Genomic DNA, 20,891 nt, shown 5'->3' with positions numbered 1-20,891 from the left:
AGGGGCGAAAGACTAATCGGACCATTAGGTAGCTGGTTCCCTCCGAAGTTCCCCTCAGATAGCAGTTTTATCTGGTAAAGCGAATGATTCTCAAACTTTCACAAGGTACGTAAGGTATCCGACTCGCTCGAGTGGAGCCGGGATTGGAATGCGAGTGCTCAGTGGGCCACGTGTGGTAAGCAGAACTGGCGCTGCGGGATGAACCGAACGCCGGGTTAAGGCGCCCGATGCGGACGCTCATCAGACCCCAGAAAAGGTGTTGGTTGATACAGACAGCAGGACGGTGGCCAAGCTTAATCCGCTAAGGAGTGTGTAACAACTCAGCTGCCGAATCAACTAGCCCTGATAATGGATGGCGCTGGAGCGTCAAGCCCATACCCGGCCGTCACGGCAGTCCGCTCCGGCTGAGCCAGGCCGCGACGAGTAGGAGGGCCGCCGCGGTGAGCGCAGAAGCCTCGGGCGCGAGTCCGGGTGGAGCCGCCGCGGCTGCTGGTCTTGGTGGTAGTAGCAAATATTCAAACGAGAAATTCAAAGACTAGCGGAGAAGGGTTCCACGTGAGAACAGTAGTTGGACATGGGTCAGCTGGTCATGAGTGATAAGCGAAGGCCACTCGGAAGTGCGGGCCCGGTTTCGTGGTCACTGCGCGTCGCCCCGGCCCGCTCTGCTTGCTCCCAGCGGTAACGAGGTTGGGTCCTCGGGTCCTTCCGAGGTTCGTCGGGCGCACGGTGGCGGGTGCGGCCGCGGGATTCTGTGCGTCACGAGCCGCCCCGGCATACCGAAAGGGAATCGGGTTAACATTCCCGCGAACGGGAAAATGTTCGCCCGGCGCGGCAACGCAAGCGAAGTCGTTGACGTGGGTATGAGCCCCGAAAAGAGTGCTCTTTTCTTTGTAAGGCGCACGTGTCCAGGAATCGGTTTGCCCGGAGATAAGGAAAGCTGCCCCGTAAAGCACCGCGGCTTTCATGGTGCCGGTACGCTCAGGTGGGCCATTGAAAACTAAAGAGAGAGACGTGCAATTTTCACGTCTGTCCGTACCCATAACGTAGCAGGTCTCCAAGGTGAACAGCCTCTCGTCGATAGACCAACCTAGGCAAGGGAAGTCGGGTAGCCAGATCCGTAACTTCAGGAGAAGAATTGGCTCTAATCACGATCGCACGGACAAGAAGCGAGATGGGAGTGTCCGTGACTGAACGAGGCCCGTTGGCCGGGTCGACCCGCGCATGGAACTGGCGACGTGACTGATCTTACACAATGGTGCTTTAACATCGAAACGAGGGTGTTTACTGAATTGTACAATCAGATCAGAGAGGGGTTCTTGACCGGCCAGTACAATACTTCAACAACGGTTTGGGGTTGTTTACCTTCCTGTCCCTTACATGGAACGTAATAGGCTACCGACCTTTATGTAACCGAAGTACCTGTAAGCCAGTCCTGTTGTTGTATATTTGTGAAGTAATTATCTCATTAAAATACAAACACAATTATATTGAAACCTGTGTGGCCTTTTCTCTATTCATATAGTATATTCAGTATATAAGTGTAATTAGAGAGCGCCGCTAAATGTCCAAATACTAGCCCTAGACTATATTACATGTACCTAACTTGTTGACCAAGTCCGGCTCGGCAATCATGTCCTTCCTTATATATGCTTACATGGCGATGGGCCCAACCAGCCAGCAGTGGCCATGTGGGGTGCGGCCTTACACCTGTGTGGAAGGTGTGTCGGAATGATGACTGGTTAAGTATTAAAAGCTACAAAGTGTTGTAGTGTTGACTGCAGTGTATGCTACTTGAGTAGAACTATTGACAGCTACATAGTGTTGCAATGTTGACTGCAGTATACTAAGAAAAACATCTCAGGCACAAGTAGAAAATTGACACGGAAAGTTCTACATTACAATGTTTATTTTGATATAAGTGTATGCATATACATATACATGAATATAGAATAATGTATATATATAGAATGGACAGAAATCCCCCTTTCTATATGAGGTGAATGTCGACCATGGTCTAGTGATATTATTCTTACAATAAAAAACTACATTGCCACAGTTTCAGACTGAATCATGATGTCTTTCAGTGCTCCCACTAAACTTTTGTTGAAATGGACTTTTCCTTTATAAAAAAGATGACCTATTCTAATCTCTCAAGTTCAGACACATATTCTATTTAATACTGCATATACACCATTTTCTCAACATAAAGTTCAGTATTCCTCATCACTACAGTCAAAATTTGACATGACCTTCATGCTGACTTGAATGTCATTCACTGGTTTGTAAAATGCTGTCACACATACACTAATTGTACTGCCAAGCTGGGTGTGAACTCTCTTGATGTGATTCTCACAGCGTGACGAGGCTCATTCAGTCTAGATGGAGGCACCACAAACCAAACAAAGTCCTCTGTTACACTAGGCATGGACAGTATCCATACAACTTGGTCTGCCTGTACAGACTCCCCCCAAAACTGTAAATAGACCATGGTCTGTGCAGTTTTGAAAGGTGAATATCTTTATAACAATATACACTACTATGACTAAATAAAAGGATCTGTTATGTTGAGATAAACATGGTCTCTCAAATTACTTAAGTCTCGTGCCAAAAAGCAGGTTTCCAAGTTTTCCAACATCACCTTCAAATCTGTTCAGTTTTCAAGTGACCAATGTTTTAGGATTAGAAAATACAGTCAAACCTGCCTAGGCGACCACCTCTTCAACGCGACCACCTGGTCATGGCGACCGCTTTTTCTCGGTCCCTCGGGTGGTCGCCTTGGGCAGGTTTGACTGTAATGGCTGACAAGCCTTCTACAGAACTCCCCGTATGGCAGCCCTGTTGGTATTCCCAACGTGTGCTGGACTCAGGCAAGTCGACTGGGCCCTGCTCTTCTAGAAAGTCAATGGTAAAGTTCAGCGTCCTATGTGCCGCACGCCCCACAGTGCAGACACTACATCTTTTCTGGGAACTCTGAGAAGAAAATACATGAAATGCAACTAATTATTATACACAAAACATAACATTTTATTGCTTGACAATCATAACAGGTACAATGTATGGCAACTAGACTAAGGAGCTAGTCTAAAATTGGTAGGTATAAGAATAGGGCATGTAGCCCAAGTTGCCAACCACTGGTATTTATTCTAGAATTTAGAAGAATTTTACAATGATTTTAGCACTATTTTATCCACACAAAGTCTGCGTACTGTGTTGTGGGACCTTAATTTGACGCCCTAATTTGACACATCCATTCTGGACTCGCCCTTTTACCCTTCTGTCGTAAATACACAAAACGCCCGGTTTGCGGCAAGCTTATCAACCCCAAAGTTCATGAGGGTAATCAAGCCTAATTAAAAATTGTCCGAGAAGCAGCAGAACTTGTGTTGACTTTCTACCCATAATTTCCATATTTAATCTCTTTTCGTAAAGATTCGCCGGTGGAATTTCGCTAACGTTATATATTGGTACACGAAAACACGCCCCCCCCCCCTCCCCCACACTGTCAGACGTAAAGTTCCCGAGTCAATGTTGGCGATTGTCGACAAAATGACGGTCACTACCAACCGTAACTGGCCGATATCAAGTCCGAGTGTCCACAGCGACACTGACAACACGTGGCGTGCGTTAATATTGGCGTATTTCGCCAAAGACGAACACAACTTACCCGGAGCAAATGGCCGGCAACATCGCGGGAGACCACGAACTTGTCCGATGTATGCCCTACCCTACTTCCGGAGCGGAACGCGTCATTTCCGGAGTACAAACAGAAATGATATAGCAAACAGAAATGGTATAGCAAACAGAAATCGTATGGTATTTTGGAATCGTATAGTACCAGATTTTAAAACAATACCAACTTTCAAAAATAATAGCACCACATGTATATTCGATTTGAAAAACACATATTCCATGTTTATTTACATACCTATTCGATTTGAAAAACACATATTCCATTCTAAATTACATACCTATTCGATTTGAAAAACACATATTCCATTCTAAATTACATACCTATTCCATTTCAAAAAACGTATACGATCTTTTTGACACTGTTTCTGCTTCGTAAAATCGAGCTCGGACATGTTGTAAGGGATTGCATTCGTCATTTCGGATGGTGACGTAAAGCCGGCAGCCCCGTGTATGAGGGAGCTTCGGGCGTTAGCCTCAAGCGTCAAACCTCTGCAGGTAAAAGAACCCAACACACCTATCGAGAAGAGTAGGGGTGACCCGGTGTGATTGGCCAAACACGCGAGTCGTGGCGAAGCCATATTGCACTACATACTACTAGCTACTTGAAAAAGCATCATGCTTCACCTCAATTAAGGATGCCTGCTTTATATATATTTATATTAATTACCTTTTTTTATAGTATTTGATCAAATTTCTGTTACAACGAAGACAAGAACATTATAACTCCCACGTTACAAATGCAAAGCAAATATACTGTCATCCTCTGATCAATTGATGTATATGAGGTTTAAATAGAATCGTTTGTCCTAACCTTCGCATGTTGGTCCCGCCCACGTGCCGACACAGTTACAGTCACAGGTGTGTTCTCCATAGTTAGAAGGGACGCCGGCTCTGGTGCCGCCGTTAGCGCAGGGTACAGACGCACAGGCTACAATGAACACAAAATGCATAGATTATATAGGTTTAACAAAACACGTATCGAAGAAGATTTTCATTATCTTTGTGGAAGATCTTCGTAGATTCCTAACATGAGTTCAATGTGTATGGAGTACAATTTCTAAAGAACAGTCAAGTATAAGCTAGTTCACGGTTGCTACTACGCATGTGCAGTGTCAAAGGTGAAGGCCCCCGAGACGTAAACAAAACCCGTCGGGGCGCTGTTATGCAAATCGAGACAATGTCGAGACGAGCACTGTTTGCAAGCCGGGGGCCTTCACCTTTGACACTGCACATGCGTAGTATTGCTGCAACCGTGAACTAGCTTATCAACGCAAACTAAGTGTTTGCCTGTATGAATGCTTAACACCCTGTCAATATGTCCATCTCATCAAAAATGAATGAAATAATTGTATGAATTATTATTTATATATAGAGTTACCATATCAATCATCATAATAAAATTATGTACTGAAACTTACAGCACCGTCCACACCACTGGTGACAGTTGCTAAGGACTCCGGTGTTAGAGCAAAGGTCAAGGGTCGGCCATCCGGGACTTTCTCCGCACAGGGGCGACTGGTTCTGACAAGGGTCTGACGACACATTTAACAATTTGAAGGTCAATGATGCTTTAAACAGTTAGCTAACTTAATAAGAAAGAAGTCATATGAACATCATATGAAAGCACAGATATCATCATTTTTAAAGGAAACCCAAGCAATATTAGTGACCGAAAATAGGATTTTGAAAGTCAATTTATTTAGTCATTTCTATACATGATTAGTTCAAACAACACTATCACAATGTATAGCGATGTCTATGATGCAAAAATATGACGTCGTTGTGATGTGAGAATTTACTGAAAATCGTTCCCATAGTTCTTTTAGGCTCGCGAAACAAAGGGGATTATCGCATGGCACATTTTTGTGCGGTTTTGAAGTTATTATGCAAATGTGCTAAACAATGTTTGTATATGTCACTGCCGGAAAGATTTCAGCTTTTTCTAGTGTCCTATTTTTGGGCCCTAATATTGCTTTGGTTGCCTTTAAAAGTCATTCTGCCCGTGTGTTTTTTCTGATAGAGTTACCTGAAAAATGTGATAAGGCCGATATAGAGACAAGAAAATGCAGATGTATTTTCCTACCAGAGCAGGTGATTCCGTCGAAGCCAGGAGCGCACCGGCAGGAGCAGGTTTCCTGGTCCAGCGTCCCTCCGTTATCACAGACCCGCAGGCACTCTGTTTCAAGGTAAGGAGAGAAATACATCAGCAACAACTAACACAATAGCTTGTCAACCTCAGATTGATAAGCGTGTGATTTTCTGCTGCACTGATTATGCGAAAGTAATGTCTGGGCTAGCGGTTGAGACTGCAAACTGTCCAATTCAATCTAACCGTCTATTGGAACAAAATGTGCCTTTTTTTGCTAACCTTCTATTAGAGACATACTTTTACATTTTTGTGAGCATGTTTCAATTATGAAGGTATTTAACTTGAGAAGTGCATGTAATTCTTTGTAGCGTGCGACAAAATCTGCAAAGCACATTAACTTGCTCATGAATATAGCGGTGCAGTAGTAGAGCTTAATGATATCATTGCATTGCAATGATACAGAGCTTCTGCAAAATGCTAGAGAGCTTTTGCAAAGTTAGCAAGCTTTTCGCGGAAGTTAGCAAGCTTTAAGCAAAATAGTTCTTGTTTCGTTGTTTACCATTACACGTTGGACCGGTCCAACCTCCCGCGCATGCGCAGCTGCATGCATCTGCGTCCACGGTTCCACCATGCAGACATTGTAAGGTACAAACTATATTTTCAAGAAAACGGAATATTTTTGAGACATCTACTTCCCCTTTCATAACAATTTCAAAGAAATAAATCTAGTCCATATCTGTAAGAAAATATGTATGATTTATAAACAGGCTGTCAACAAAAAAGAGAAATGAAGATGAATGAAAAAAAAACGTAAATCTTTGAAAGGTCGGGTATACGTATGAAGTTCCAAAACTACATGATGTGTCATATTATGACTTCCCTGATACTACAGCTACAAATATAGAACAACACACCACAACTCTATGTTTCAAGGCAAAACCACAATAGTCCAACTTAAGTCGACTGTTTTAAAAGTTTTAAATGTTATGCAATACAAATAATGCCAAAAAGGTGTTCAACATAAGAAGTTTTTTGTCTTTTGAAGCCCAACAAACACACCATCACAGAAATTAGACTGCCGTAAGTATGCTTGTATGCTAGTTTTGAGTATACGTCTTAGTCGTGACTTGGTCGTTATTACTAGATCGTGAATAGGTCAAATTTGGATAATAGCTCAAATTTCAACCACTTTACGCCCGGACAGACTCTTACAAACATTCATTCTTCCCCCGCACCATCCCCGAGTGGAACGCCCTGCCTGGCGCGGTTGTTACGGCTCCCACCGTTGAGTTATTCCGCGCCAGGCTGGAGGCCTGCCCGCCTTAGCCTGGGACTTTGCCCCTAGCGGGGTTATTTGTAATCTCCAAGCAGATCCACGCCGGGCGCGAAAATCGTAGTATGCTAGCCAGAGAGGGTCCAGTCATCCAGAGAAGGTTCATCAGCCCGGCCTTCTCTGGATGACTGGACCTTCTCTGGCTAGCATACTACGATTTTCGCGCCCGGCGTGGATCTGCTTGGAGATTAGGTTATTTGGGGGTAATTGAAGTTGAAGGTTGTAAGTCGTATTAAAGTCTTACGTTCTTTCTGGCACATGCCGCACATGGCGCGACAGTAGTCCCTGACGTAGCCGATGACGCAGCTGTCCGTGTTGGGCCACCCCGGGCTGGTCCCGCAGTAAGCGTGGTGATCGCCGCACGCCTCTAGAAACATTAAAACACGGGCATATACAACAACAATCTTTATTGACACAACAAAAGTACAGCAGTATATATATATACATTCATGAAGAAGTCTCCATCCCTGAGATGTTGCAAAAAGAAATACTTGTTCGGTGAGAAAAAAATCCCAAAATAGACAACTATCAAGGACCTAAACCGGATAATATAAGAGACGATAGCAGTTATAGACCATTGTTATCAATCTAAAAAAAAAGATGCTTGTCTTCGTAACCATAAAATGGGGCACGTTTTTGAAGATGTTGATTTTGGGTTGTGAACAAGTGATTCGGAAAATTTCAATACGCTGAAGTTGTCACTTTTTAGCAAGATTTAGAAAAACGTGTCTGTACTACGTTGAATAAAGTATCAGTTTGGCTTATGATTACTAGCTTAGGCCTATACATAAATTATGTTGCATTATGTACATGAAAACAAACCTTCGCAGGTAGGTCCGTCCCACCCAGGTCCACAGGAACAGGAACATGTCGCACCGTCTAGTACACCTCCGTTCTTACAGTCCATCGTACAAACTGGAACATACAATGTATCTAGTACACCTCCGTTCTTACAGTCCATCGTACAAACTGGAACATACAATGTATCTAGTACACCTCCGTTCTTACAGTCCATCGTACAAACTGGAATATACGATGTGTGTGAGTACAGGTCAGTCATCTAGACATACCTCAATCTATACTTAAGGGTTAATGACCCGCCCCGAGGTGTCTATGGTGTCATAACGCCTGGCCATGTGCTATAACCACCGAATATGATCGCTCACTCGGTGGTTTTATGAGGTGGTTATAGCACATGACCAGGCGTTATGACACCATAGACACCGAGAAAGAGGCGGGTCATTAACGTTATTATCATATAGCTTATCCAAACTGACGCATATAAGAGTAGACAATTTCTGTTTGACGCATAGATCCCTTATACTATAAGAATCCATTTCAGAATTCAAATTTGTCCTTTTTTAACAGAATATGATGAAGAATATGTACAACTGTTGCCTGATGTATTCATTTCAACCATACAGGATAGGAGGATCGGTTTCAGGTCAGTCAGAAAATGTTTTCATTGAAGAATCTCCCTGCAACATGACCTCAGGTAACCTGAATAGAACGCAGGTTCTTTGGCCAGCAGGAAATGGAACGCGCGGAACCTTAGGTAGAACGTGGTTTCTTTGGCCAACAGCAAATGGAACACGCGGAACATTTTTGGGAATTTTAAATTTTGTTTTCCCCTTTTCATGTGTTCTAAGGAAATTTTTAGGAATTCTAAGACAATAAAGATTTTTTAAACAAGGTTAAGAAGTGAATTCATCAAATAAATACCCCCTCTACAAAATGGAACGGTTATAAAGATATTTTAAACAAGGTTAAGAAAAGGATTCATCAAAAAGATACCCCCTCTACAAAATGCAACGGTTGTGTTCTGACATGACGTCAATAAGTGGTGTGTTATGGCGTGATAACAGATCACTTATTGTGGGCAATGGAGGCTTCTGATTGGTCGACGCCATCTACCTATGTGATAATGTACTTTAGGTCATGCCTGGGCCTGATACGGGTGTTCCGGACCGTGTGATAACTATTCGGATCACATAGGGTTCGGAAATGTTATCACACAGGCTTCCATGGAATATTTCGAATGCATTTCGAGCGTGCCGGTTGTGCCGCCGTCGGAAATTCGAATACCGGATTCGGAGGTTAGAATCAATGTTGTTGCAGTTTTGTTTTCGAGGACACAAACCTCCCTCAACTTCTGGCGCATTCCGCATTGAAATGTGTGTTTTCTCGGGTGGGTGTGACCAAAGTATGACATAAATAAAATACAACACGTTGTATTCCGCATCACCCTCGGTCCCAGCCCTCCCGCGGGTCGGATCGCCGGGGCTGGCACCTCGGGTGATACGGAATACCCCGTGTTGTATTCTATATATACTATACTAGATTATACTATACTATGCAACACAAATTGCTGTTTAGATCGTCCACTGAGACGACAAGGGTCGAAATAGATTACAATACAATACTGTGAAATAGATATAAATAAAGAAAAGATTAGCTGTTGCTTAGTTATTTGCAATACATGCAAGTACGCAAATTCACATTATTAGACAGTCACATTTTCCAGCTATACTAATATGTCAGAGGGATCTGCACCATACCCTCAACAGGTACAAGCAAGACTGATTCGTGCAGTTGAATGTTGAAGATTATATGATGATATATATCCAAAATATCATTTACAATACCTTCACACGTCGGCCCAGTCCAAGGCTCCACGCAGTCGCAGTTGCACGTATTTTCTCCGTAGTTCGAAGGGACGCCCCCTCGGCTTCCACCGTTTGCACATGGTGGCCCGGCGCACTCTTGTATGGGGGAGAAGGTTTAGAATATCATAATAAGCCATCTCACCGTTCCGAGTGCGCATGCGCCATGTCGTGATGTAGAGTCGTTTAGGTGAAAGGTCAAAATCTATTGGCTTGTAATGTTAAAATCTCACTTGTCTAATCTAAAGACGGTTTTGCAACGTTTCACTTTCTGAAAATGCCATTGCACAAAAAGAACGCAGCAGAATAAGCTAAGATACCACTGCGATCAATATGTTACTCCTAAAGAAATCTGGACAACTGACATTACCCGCAATCCCCTGTGATGCCTAAGTATGAATGCCTTATTTTCAGTCACTTTGAGAAGTGACGTAACCATGCCCTTTTAGAATACACCCTTTGAAAATGCCCTACCAATGATGTCATCGGCGCTTTTTCATAGAGGTACAATATTTAACAAAGGAGGACTTTGTACTTACCGCACTCGCCGCACCACTGTCTACACCCGTCGATGACGTAATCGTTGACGCACATGTCCAACGTGGGCCAACCAGGAGAAGCGCCACAGTGCGGCTGCACGTTTTTGCAGGTATCTGTCAACCAAGCAGCCTCCGCTTATTTTATAAACAGACTATAGAAGTATATTTGCTGAGGCTCTGCGTTTATGCTTGAAAAAACGCGATGTTGTATTTACAAAAATAAGTATCAGTATAATCTTGTGTTATTCTTTTGTCTTTTGTAAATATAGGTCTATTATGTTTGCTGCTAACAAACGTGACATTTTATAATTGAGACGAAGAACTATTACAGTTCTGTTACAAACTGTATTTTTGCACGATAATTCTATCACTCTTTACCCCACAAAATCCATATCTTTTTGCTTTAGAATTCTTTTTTTTTAATCCGCCAACACGACTATTACAGAAATAACTTGAAGGTGTATACAAGCAAAGCTACTAACCTTCACAGCTTCTTTCCTCCATCCCTACCCTATGTTTTTAAAAATCAAAACTGTTCCATCACCAACATCCTTATTTGCCACCCCCCTCCCAAACTTACCTGAACAGACCCGTCCGTCAAACCCAGGTGGACAGTCGCATGTGCATGAGACCGGGTCCAGCGTGCCGCCGTTAGCGCACTGCAGGCCGCAGACTGGTAAAAACAAACATATGACAAGTTACGAACAAAAACGTAGCTGCAGTTCCAATAAAATCCGCTGGGTGATAAAAATTCGCAATACTTAATTTTGGATCCAAATGCTGTCTTTCACCAAAACGTCATGACATTACCATTAAAAAACAAACAACTTAAACTTAGCTTCATGATATTCATGCTTTGTCGTTAGTGAGGTGTTTGAACACCTACGCTCAAATCACTAAATTATATTCACACCTTCTGATTTGTACTGTCCACACACCAACCTACCAAAGGCACCAGAAACATAACCCTCCTTGAATGAGGTTACTATTATATAAAGAGACTTAGGTATATTTGCAACCAGATACCAGAGCAGAGTACAGATTTGTGGACACAAAGATTATATTATTTTATGCAAAAGGTTTGAAATCAAGGTTTCGTCATTTTGATTACGTCACTGTTTACAAAGCTCTCACGTAGGTGTAGTTCAGGTGCATATGTTCTGTAATTTATGACAATTGACAATATCCGGTCTTTAATACTTTGGCAAGCAGAGTAATTTCACACCGCGTATTGCTGCCTAATCCTTATAACTTAATATTCACATTGATGATCGTTGTTTGACCCTTGTATAATGTATTCAAACAAGCCCAGTAAACAGAAAATGGGAGTTCCTTGCTTTCCATTGTTCCCAAAATGATATGTTGAAAGATTGATGAAAACAGGTCTTGTTTGCAATGTTCAAATTAAACCCTGTTTGCGTCCACTGTTTGAAGGGTTTACGTTTGTAGCTGTCTTGGCCAGTGACGTTTTCATATGTTTGATGAACGTGCAGTGTTGATTTTGAAAGAAGGGACTTTATTAAGCGGGGTTTGCTCTGTAGGCAGCGATTTGAGAGGGAATGACTCTTGATGCTTGCCGATGATCTCCAAGCAGATGCTAGGAGGAAAAATGTTCCGTTTTCCAAGCAGTTTGCAACGTCATCTCGATCACCGAGCGAATTTGGAAGATCGGCCAAATACTCCAGGCCACCAAGCCACGTTTGTCAGGATAGATTTTTTCAGGCGAAAAAAACGCTCAACTCTCTTGGCGAGTTTGGAATTCGGCGACATACTAGCGATCAACAAGTTCGTCCGGAGGCCATTGACCGTATGGTGCTGGCTCAAAAAGCAATGTTTTTGAAATGTTGCACAGTTTAGATTTGTTATCATAATTTTGGTACGTGTACGGCAGCTAAATTGAATACCTCAGTCTGTATATATTGTATCTAGTAAAGGCTACGATGATAGCAAAATGAAATGTGAACGAGTGCTTATGCTAAATGTGTGTACACTACTGAATACATAATTGCGGGTTAGCGTCGAGCTACACACTTTTGGACGGGCCAAATTTGGAAACTGTCAAGTACCTAACCTTGACCTAACAACATATATAAGGCTTCCATCAAGACATGGCACGCTAAGCCCGGTCTTTCCGTACGGAATACAGGGATTTTCGATGTGTAAATAAACACCTTCGTACGCAATTGGTAGATCCTAGCAACTATTCAAGCCACGTGGCATTCGTTCAACCCAGAAGGACGGGGGTCGACAAGTGGACAAAGGGGCTTGATCAAGTCACCTTCTTCAAGTAAACAATAGCCACTTCTAGTGCCCTTTTAGCTGGACAATATTCAACCTAATTGCTATTTACATCACCAGGCATTTTCTACCCTTTCATTGTCTCCCCTTTGACCGACTTCAGTGCGATCAAATCTTTCCCAAGGATTGTTCATCGTTCTTATCATCATTGCACTTTTCGCTTTGTTTTGTCTTCTTTGAAGACAGAAAGAGAGAAAGAGGGAAAAAAAGAGATAGGGAAAAAGAAAGAAAGAGAGCTTTTTTTCCGCTTGAGGTTCCAATGCATAAATGTGCCCGATACCTTTGTAGACTAGTATCATACTAGTATCATACCTTACAATAACATTTAGGATAGGATTGTTGAGGTGAGACAAGCAAAGTAGAGATAGCCAAAAGCTTCAAGTTAGACGCCAAAGCAAGGATACTCGGGTTGGATGACATACATATATGTTTGACATAGACAAACGTACATTGTATATAAGGACAACATAACGATTGGGCATGAAACATGGAGGTATTGTTTTGGGTATGTGTATGTGTATGAGTGTTTGTCTGTTCGTGTTTCCAGATATTTATGGTCAGAATAACTTTAAAACATTTGGATGGGTCGGAATGAAAGGCAAAGGTCAAGGTCGATGTTCAGCCCCATGGTGTTTGACCTTGGTACTGTAGCAGAACGTTCGTTTTTAGTGTGTGACCTTGGTACCGTAGCAGAACTCTCGGTTTTGTACTGGATATGTTATTGTCTTGATTCATGGTGGCAGATACCGTTTGATGTAAAGGAAGAAGAAATGCAGGTTTGGGCACTACGATGCGTTTTCAAATGTAAAGTTTCTGTAATAATTACCTTCACATGTTGGTCCTGTCCAGTCACCTACACAGTTACAGTCACAGGTGTGTTCTCCGTAGTTTGCTGGGTTCCCTCCTCTGGTGCCGCCATGATCACACGGCTCACCCGAACATGCTGTAGTGATGAATACACAGCGTTTAATTAACAGCCAAGACAGCGCAAAAAATACGTACAGGGTCGTTAACAAGCGTAATGACCAAGTGAGGACAAGTCATTCTTGGTAATGACCTGTATCTGTAAACGGGTCATTACATTAGAAAAATATAATAGCCTGAAAACGGGATATTTTAGGGTCATTAGCAAATATAGTCCACTGAACCTCGCTGCCTCTACAGTATCTTTAAAACACTGGCCGTGGTAGGTTTCATGAGGTTTTAACATCAGTGAGGGCAAGGCATCTGACAAACTCAGAGAACGTTGACAAAACAGTAATTTAACTTCAGCGTCAAGAGAAACCCATAAATGGAAATCCAGTTTTGACAATAAGATACATTAAATGAAGGTGATACACTCTAAGGAGACTAAGCAGCACTGTAAGAAATTATATAGCAAGGGTTGACTATATGTACAATTATTTCTAACACTTGGGCACTTTCATATGAACTGTCCTATATTTATAACGAAGTGATTATTACACGTTGATATTTAGTTCATACTTACTACAGACGCCACACCATTCGTGACAGCTGTCCCGTACAGACGCGTGCTCGTCACACAGGGTCTTGTAGGGCCAGCCCGGGCTAGCGCCGCAGTACGGGGACAGGTTCTGACAGGAATCTGGATCAGAAATCAGGAAAAATAAGGTGATTCCACGTTTATATTTGGGGCTACATGTACCGAGAGTATGTTACAGAAGAACACTTCTTTGCTTCATGTATTGGCTACTTCTACATGTAGTTGTCAATGCATTTTAGGAATATGCAGGAATGCCTAAGCCTATTACTTAGTAACCTAGTTTTACTACTGGACTAGCCCCCTTCTCTAGTACTTGACTGTCCACATGTGTAGAAATGGAGATTAGCATCCCCCCGAAAAAAAAGGGTTGGGAACATTTCGTTATATCTACACACAATCTATCTACCAATCTTTTTATCTTTGTCCTGATATTCTTCTTCTATCCTGTCGAAAAAAAGATCAACTATCAAAGAAACAATTATTTATATGTCTATGTTTGATATCATAAAAAGCAAACACTGCCAATTCTAATTCTAATTCGAGTTATCAATAACAGTACTGACCTATGGTTTGTTTTAAATCATTCTTTTTTTCATAAATTTGAAAACAAGATCGAAAAAGACCATTTTGAAAAAAAGGGTTCACACAAAAATTGACAAAATAGCATTAACAGATTGCAGATTAATTTTGCAAAATTAATAGTTAAGTAGATATGCCAGCCTTCGTTCCTTTGCACAGCTGTATCTACCAGCTCTTACCTCAACGTCAGACAAATATTTGAGCTCCGTCTACAGGGTACACATGATGTAATTATTCACCGCTTACACACTTCAAACTGTGCGTAGTGCTTTTATGAATTACCCCAAACAGTAAATGTCCTACAATTTGTCTTATTGTAAAAAAAATCGTTTGACTTTCCCAAAGTATTAGTTTATACTACGGAAATCAATCATATGGTTTCATCATGGGGCATAAAATAAAATACATGGTCTACATTATATAAACTGGGCCGCCGTATATTACAGAGTATGAGTGTCCCCATGTCGACATAAGTACACATGTGGCATTCCAATATTGAGTGACCGCCAATTAATAAGCCACTTATTTGCCTGGACAACGACAAATGTTAACACAACTTGTGTAAGCAACTTGATCAAGGTTACCAAACTTATCTCACAACAACAGCCTCCCCACCATATCACAGGAATGCTTTTAAGATCCCTCCGTTGCATTATATTTGGAGATCAGCCATGACGTCATGCCAAGAGAAATTGCCACCAAAGAAAGTTGATTTATAAAAAGCATTCGAATTAATCGCAAGTTTGACAATGTGATTATTTGCATTTATCTAATCCGCAATTAAGGGTCTCGTGTCTAGAATAATCGATTGAATTATATTCTAAGATAGTAAAAGGTAGATAAAGGTAAAGGTAGGCCTTTGGGGACCTTAGGGGCAGTGGGCAGTTATCCACTGTGTCTAGGGCACGGTATTGGAAGGCGATGCCCAAATCTTCTTCCACCGCCTTTTACCTCCCCAAACATAGAAAGGTACCCATTTTTACACGTTGGTGGCGCGAGGAAAGCCGTGTTAAGTCTCTTCCTAATCTGGCACATCTGAGTTCTAGTGATTGCCGAGCAGATCTAATGTTGGCAAAGACCGTATCGAACTAGAAAAGGAGTTTGTATAGCCACCCAAGCCACAATTTAAGATTTGTGATCAATTGAAAACCTTGTCACACACTAGACTGTCTGTCTTGCTTAAAGCATCCTATGAAGTCTTGTTATTATATGTAGATATTTTGAATAAAAACCCAACACGTTCCATAGAGCTGAATACTTGAGGAAGGGACACTTTCAGGTAACACACTTGGAGTGAACAATGTAACATACAAAGTTAACAAAAGATGAATGATGTGTTTTGATTTTCTTGATGTCGCCACGGCGCGGCACGATATGCTGTAGAATCAAGGTCACGAAGTCAGCACGACACCACTTAAAGGCATCCAAAGCATTTTATGAGGCTTGAAACTTGAATAAAAAAATTCAACTTTCTAGTTATTCCTACAGATAGTAAGTTTCAATAACACTGGATTGAGGAAAGTCGTGTAAAGTGCCTATTTCCCAAAGGCACAAAATCGGTGGCATCAGGGGATTCGAACCCGGGACCACTGGGTTCTGAGTTAAAAATTCTGCCGTTACACCACATGACCCTAAGCCCTTGACTGATGATAATGATAATAAGCTACGCGTAAGACACATCTATTGTCTCAACAACAGAAGTATGCACCAGTTGAACCATCTATGTTAAGGTTTGTTATGGGTGGGGCTACTGTTGCAGTCCAACATCCTCATGAATTCTCATAAAACATACCGGTTAAGTAGTGAGTTGACCCAACTTACGCTACATTCTGCTAAAGTAGCGAGTTGACCCAACTTACGCTACATTCTGCTAAAGTAGCGAGTTGACCCAACTTACGCTACATTCTGCTAAAGTAGCGAGTTGACCCAACCTTACTCTACATGGGGTCTTGTAAACATGACAAACTGTACGTCACACGAATGAGTATGGGGCAAAAGTCGACTTAATTTCAATACAAAGGTTTTAAATGTTAGAAACAAGACATTGAACTTCTAGAATACCAATTGTGACCTTGAATGGCAAGTACCAGCCACTATTGTCAATGGTTGGACTCAAGTTGTTGAGGTACTGCAGAAAGGTTTGGTAAAGTTGCCACATATATCTACATTAGAAGCTTTGAATTTCACAACAAATGACGGCCAAGTACAATTTAAGTGAGATGTGGATACCTTTCTCTTCTCACCGGGAGCGTTAACATAGCTCTGAGCTAGCCCTCACAAGCGATCGTATCTTCCCAACGTCGCTATAAATTCCCTAGACTCAATGGTCCTTGTGAAATGTGGTAAATGTAGCATCATTTCAGACGGCATAGATCAAGGTATCATATCTATAAGAAACGTTTGTTACCGAGTTGTATGCAGGTTTAAAACGACGATTGTTATGGTCGTGGTTGTTTTCATGTGATGAGCAAACACTTCAAGTCGTCGACTCATTCTTTTGTACCGTGGAGTAAGTTTCAACCCTTTGGTGCACTAAGATCTTGTACACCGTGATATCACACGTATTTGTTGGTAGAGAGTTGTTCATGTATGAAACTACGATTGTAATGTACGTTGTCCTTTACTATTTGGGGAGCAAACACTTCAAGTTGTCGACTCATTCTTTTGTACCGTTGAGTAAGTTTGAACCCTTTGGTGCACTAAGATCTTGTTCACCGTGATATCACACGTATTTGTTGGTAGAGAGTTGTTCATGTATGAAACTACGATTGTAATGTACGTTGTCCTTTACTATTTGGGGAGCAAACACTTCAAGTTGTCGACTCATTCTTTTGTACCGTGGAGTAAGTCTAAAACCTTTCTACCTTTTGCTACACTGAGATCTTGTACACCGTGATCTTGTATACTTGGATATCACACACATTTGTTGAAGAGTTATTCTGGTATGAAGCGACGATTGTTATGGACGTGGTCGTTTCCATTCAGCGAGCAAAAACGTCGCAATACGGGAGAAACAAAGTCGTCGACTCATTCTTTTGTGCCTTTGAACAAGTCACAAACCCCCAATTGTGGGGTCATGTGGCGTAACGGCAGGATTTTCGGCCCAGAACCCAGCGGGTTCAAATCCCCTGACGACACCGATCTTGTGCCCTTGGGAAAAAGGCACTTTACACGACTTTCCCCAATCCACCCAAGTGTAAAAATCGGGTACATTATGTGTGTGGGTCACAACATCAGCAATAGCTGCCTGTGTCCCACGTGTATTGCACTGTTGTAATTCCAATAAAATCCGAGTCTAAACTACAATCTTGTACACCGTGCTGCCACACATATTTCTTGGTAGAGAGTTGGTAGTAAACCGTAACGTACCTGCTCCTGCAGCTGACAAGGCTGACAGGACGGCTATAGCCACCCACACCGCGCTGTTCATGGCCGCTGCTGACTGACGAAGTGTCTGAAGCCCTTAATACCTCCCGAAGTTATACCTTCCGACGAACGGGTTATCACGGCTTTGCGACTCAATTCTGTCAAGAAAGACAAACACAATCCAACGTTTAATAGCGGTTGGTTGACTATTCCTGTCAACCATTCAATGTAAATTGCCTCTTTAATCAGCAATTAGAAAGTTTTTGTATCCGATCAAGGGTCACCCTTGGGTTGCAAGATTAGGGACGATAAATCCAAACTTTTGCCGTAATTCTTTGCTAAATATCGTAGCATGGACGTCAGGTATGTTTAGTTGTTGATTGGTTTCGCAAATCCTGTTTTTAATTGTAGCAACTTGTGGGGCATATCAAAGGGTAGGAAATGAGTGCACAGTCTTCTGTGGGAGCGGCGTTGGCCGGATACTGCCGCAAGGTAAACTGCAACGGTAGGGCGAGACACAGGTCGTCAGCAACGCCGCCATTTTGTTTGCAGTCAATGACGTCATCGCTGCCCAAACCGACTAATGTTTAGTTGCCGTGGAAACTTCACTAACAAAGCATTCGAACTGCACGAGTTTCTACGTGTATTTTGCTTGTGAAATTTCTGTATGATCAGGAAAATAACATATATAATGTCTATAAATTGTTTCTAAGGTATACAAATACCGTTTCTGACATAAAATTGGAATGGCTTTTTGGTTCTGCATTAGCCTTCGTCAGCATTTAGTGGTGGTTCAATTTATCTCAATGTCATTTGTTATAATGTGACAGCCATCATTGCTTTATTGCAGCATGACTCTATCAAATAGCTATCATGATGGGGGTGACTTTCTATTATTACCGCCCAGCACAGGTAAGGGATTAAGCCTTGTGATGACTTTTAGGGTGTAGCTGGAAATACAGCACATCACCTGAGGAAATAGTTCCGTTTCTATGGTCTTCCATCAATCGACCTTCACCCTTTGATACGCTCAATTGTGTAGACTGTTTTGTAGAGTTTTTCTTCCCTTTTACTAGGTTATAGAGTCGTATTTATATCATATATGTATCGAAATGAAATGGGGTAACACTAATATATAATCATACATTTGCTAGCTATGATGGAGTTTGATCGTAATGATTTTAACAGTATTGTATTTTAACCCTATATAGACTGGGAGGGGGGGCTAAAAGTGCCCGCGCCAACTTTGACATCGAATAACTGACAAACGACGTGTGCTAGGATTACCAAACTTGGTGATTTTTCCTAGAATTTAGGCCTCAACCATTTTATGATGATGGTTTAAGTTTATCATTTTTCGTGTTGCCATGGCAACGTGTTTCTTACTGAATGAGCCCCCCGTCCCAGATATCCCAAAAAAGCCCAGTCTAGATATAGGGGTAAAGCAGTTTGAGTTACTCAAAAGGTGCAGCGACGTGATAATTAAACATAATCCTTATGTTTTTGCAGCATTTTCTTGCCATTGCAGAAGTCTGCATGTTTAAAACGAAGTTCTTTAATGTCTGCACATATGTAAATAATACGTTTACAAGCATCGCTTTTGTAATACTAAAGGGTACGTATGGAGGTGGGGAACTCTATCAGCAGATCAACAAATACCACCAGAAGAAGAAAATATTTCTTAACGCTAGTATGATTGCGTACTGAGGGATTCATGAAAAGACAACATATTCCCGGACAGAAATACAAAATCTCTTTTCTAGTTGCTTATAAATTGGCTTCGCATGTTTCATCTACGCAAAATCGTCTCTCACAAGTAACACATTTTAGGATTTTATTGGTATTGCAACAGTGCGATAAACGTGGGACACGAGCAAAAGCAGCCGGTTTTTTTACACTTGGGTTGAGTGAGGAAAGTCGTGTAAAATACCTTTTCCCAAAGGGCACAGGGGATTGTGGCGTCAGGACAGAACCCGGGACCCTTGGGTTCTGGGCCGAAAACCCCAAACTAGTAACACATTGAAAATGATGCAAACCGATGTCATCTGGGGGTCACTAAGGTCCGTCATTAAACGCTCTAATAACTAAACAATCCACTCCAATAACCCACCACACCGATTCAACAAGATCCAAACAGTGTTAAATTACAGTAAGAAATATATCATATAACCGTTATATATAATGTAAATGCAGAAATTTACGCGGTGGTTTTATGTTTTGCGGTTTTCAAGGTTAACCGCGAACTTAAAACCACTGAAAATCCGTTTCATTGGGTGACTGCATCGGTACTATTGTTTCAAACGCGAACTCAAAACCACCGCGAACACTTCATTTTCTCCCTACCGTGAAATTGAATCCCCGCGAACATTTCTGCATTAGATTACAATGTACCTACCTTTGCAATTGTCTAGTTTTCGAATTGCGATGTTGTCTCACCGTCAGCTTCAATTTGTTCAAGTCGTTTTCGAACGTCTGGGTGATACAAGGTTAGCCGGGTAAAATGACCTAAATGTTTCTTCCTTTATCGGTAGCCCGGTATAGAGTGGGGGATAGATAGATAAATAGCTGATAGTCAACTTGCGTTAATTGCTCTATGGGAAAACACCATTTGGTGCAACTAGACATCGCAGGATCCGGACAAGACTTGGTTGCTTTTACGTTGTTTATGCTAATTGGTTTTTGAGGACTACGCATACACACCAACTGCAATACAACTTGAAGATACATTTCGGTTGCTATAGGCTTTTGGCTGGTATAGTTTAAAGGGATTAGGATGTGGCTTGAGCTATTCAACTTTGGCTGACAACACGTATTATGAGAGGGACTAAAA

At 41.9% G+C, this 20,891-nt stretch overlaps 1 protein-coding gene and 1 long non-coding RNA gene across 2 annotated transcripts in view; both read right to left on the bottom strand.

The window, feature by feature from the left end:
* Positions 1 to 18,599, bottom strand: part of LOC136421610 (multiple epidermal growth factor-like domains protein 10) — a 43,048-nt gene extending 24,449 nt beyond the window's left edge. Inside the window, exons 1-12 of the mRNA XM_066409070.1 lie at positions 18,065 to 18,599; positions 14,102 to 14,218; positions 13,439 to 13,555; positions 10,895 to 10,987; positions 10,315 to 10,428; positions 9,758 to 9,874; positions 7,935 to 8,027; positions 7,357 to 7,479; positions 6,339 to 6,431; positions 5,774 to 5,866; positions 5,109 to 5,222; positions 4,502 to 4,618 (exon numbers count right to left, since the gene is read on the bottom strand). Of these exons, the coding sequence (XP_066265167.1) occupies positions 4,502 to 4,618; positions 5,109 to 5,222; positions 5,774 to 5,866; positions 6,339 to 6,431; positions 7,357 to 7,479; positions 7,935 to 8,027; positions 9,758 to 9,874; positions 10,315 to 10,428; positions 10,895 to 10,987; positions 13,439 to 13,555; positions 14,102 to 14,218; positions 18,065 to 18,125 (1,252 nt within the window). The 5' untranslated portion in view covers positions 18,126 to 18,599. The remainder of the gene's footprint in view (positions 1 to 4,501; positions 4,619 to 5,108; positions 5,223 to 5,773; positions 5,867 to 6,338; positions 6,432 to 7,356; positions 7,480 to 7,934; positions 8,028 to 9,757; positions 9,875 to 10,314; positions 10,429 to 10,894; positions 10,988 to 13,438; positions 13,556 to 14,101; positions 14,219 to 18,064) is intronic.
* Positions 1,889 to 4,054, bottom strand: LOC136428596 (uncharacterized). Its single transcript, XR_010754637.1, has 2 exons — positions 3,665 to 4,054; positions 1,889 to 2,970 (listed from the first exon to the last, which is right to left on the bottom strand). It is a non-coding gene; the product is annotated as an uncharacterized lncRNA (long non-coding RNA).
* Positions 18,600 to 20,891: the final 2,292 nt, after the last annotated feature.

The sequence above is a fragment of the Branchiostoma lanceolatum genome, chromosome 1 (assembly GCF_035083965.1).
Source record: "Branchiostoma lanceolatum isolate klBraLanc5 chromosome 1, klBraLanc5.hap2, whole genome shotgun sequence".
Lineage (NCBI taxonomy): Eukaryota > Metazoa > Chordata > Leptocardii > Amphioxiformes > Branchiostomatidae > Branchiostoma > Branchiostoma lanceolatum.
Note: the sequence above shows the minus strand (reverse complement) of the source record. Positions and strands in the feature narration are given on the sequence as shown.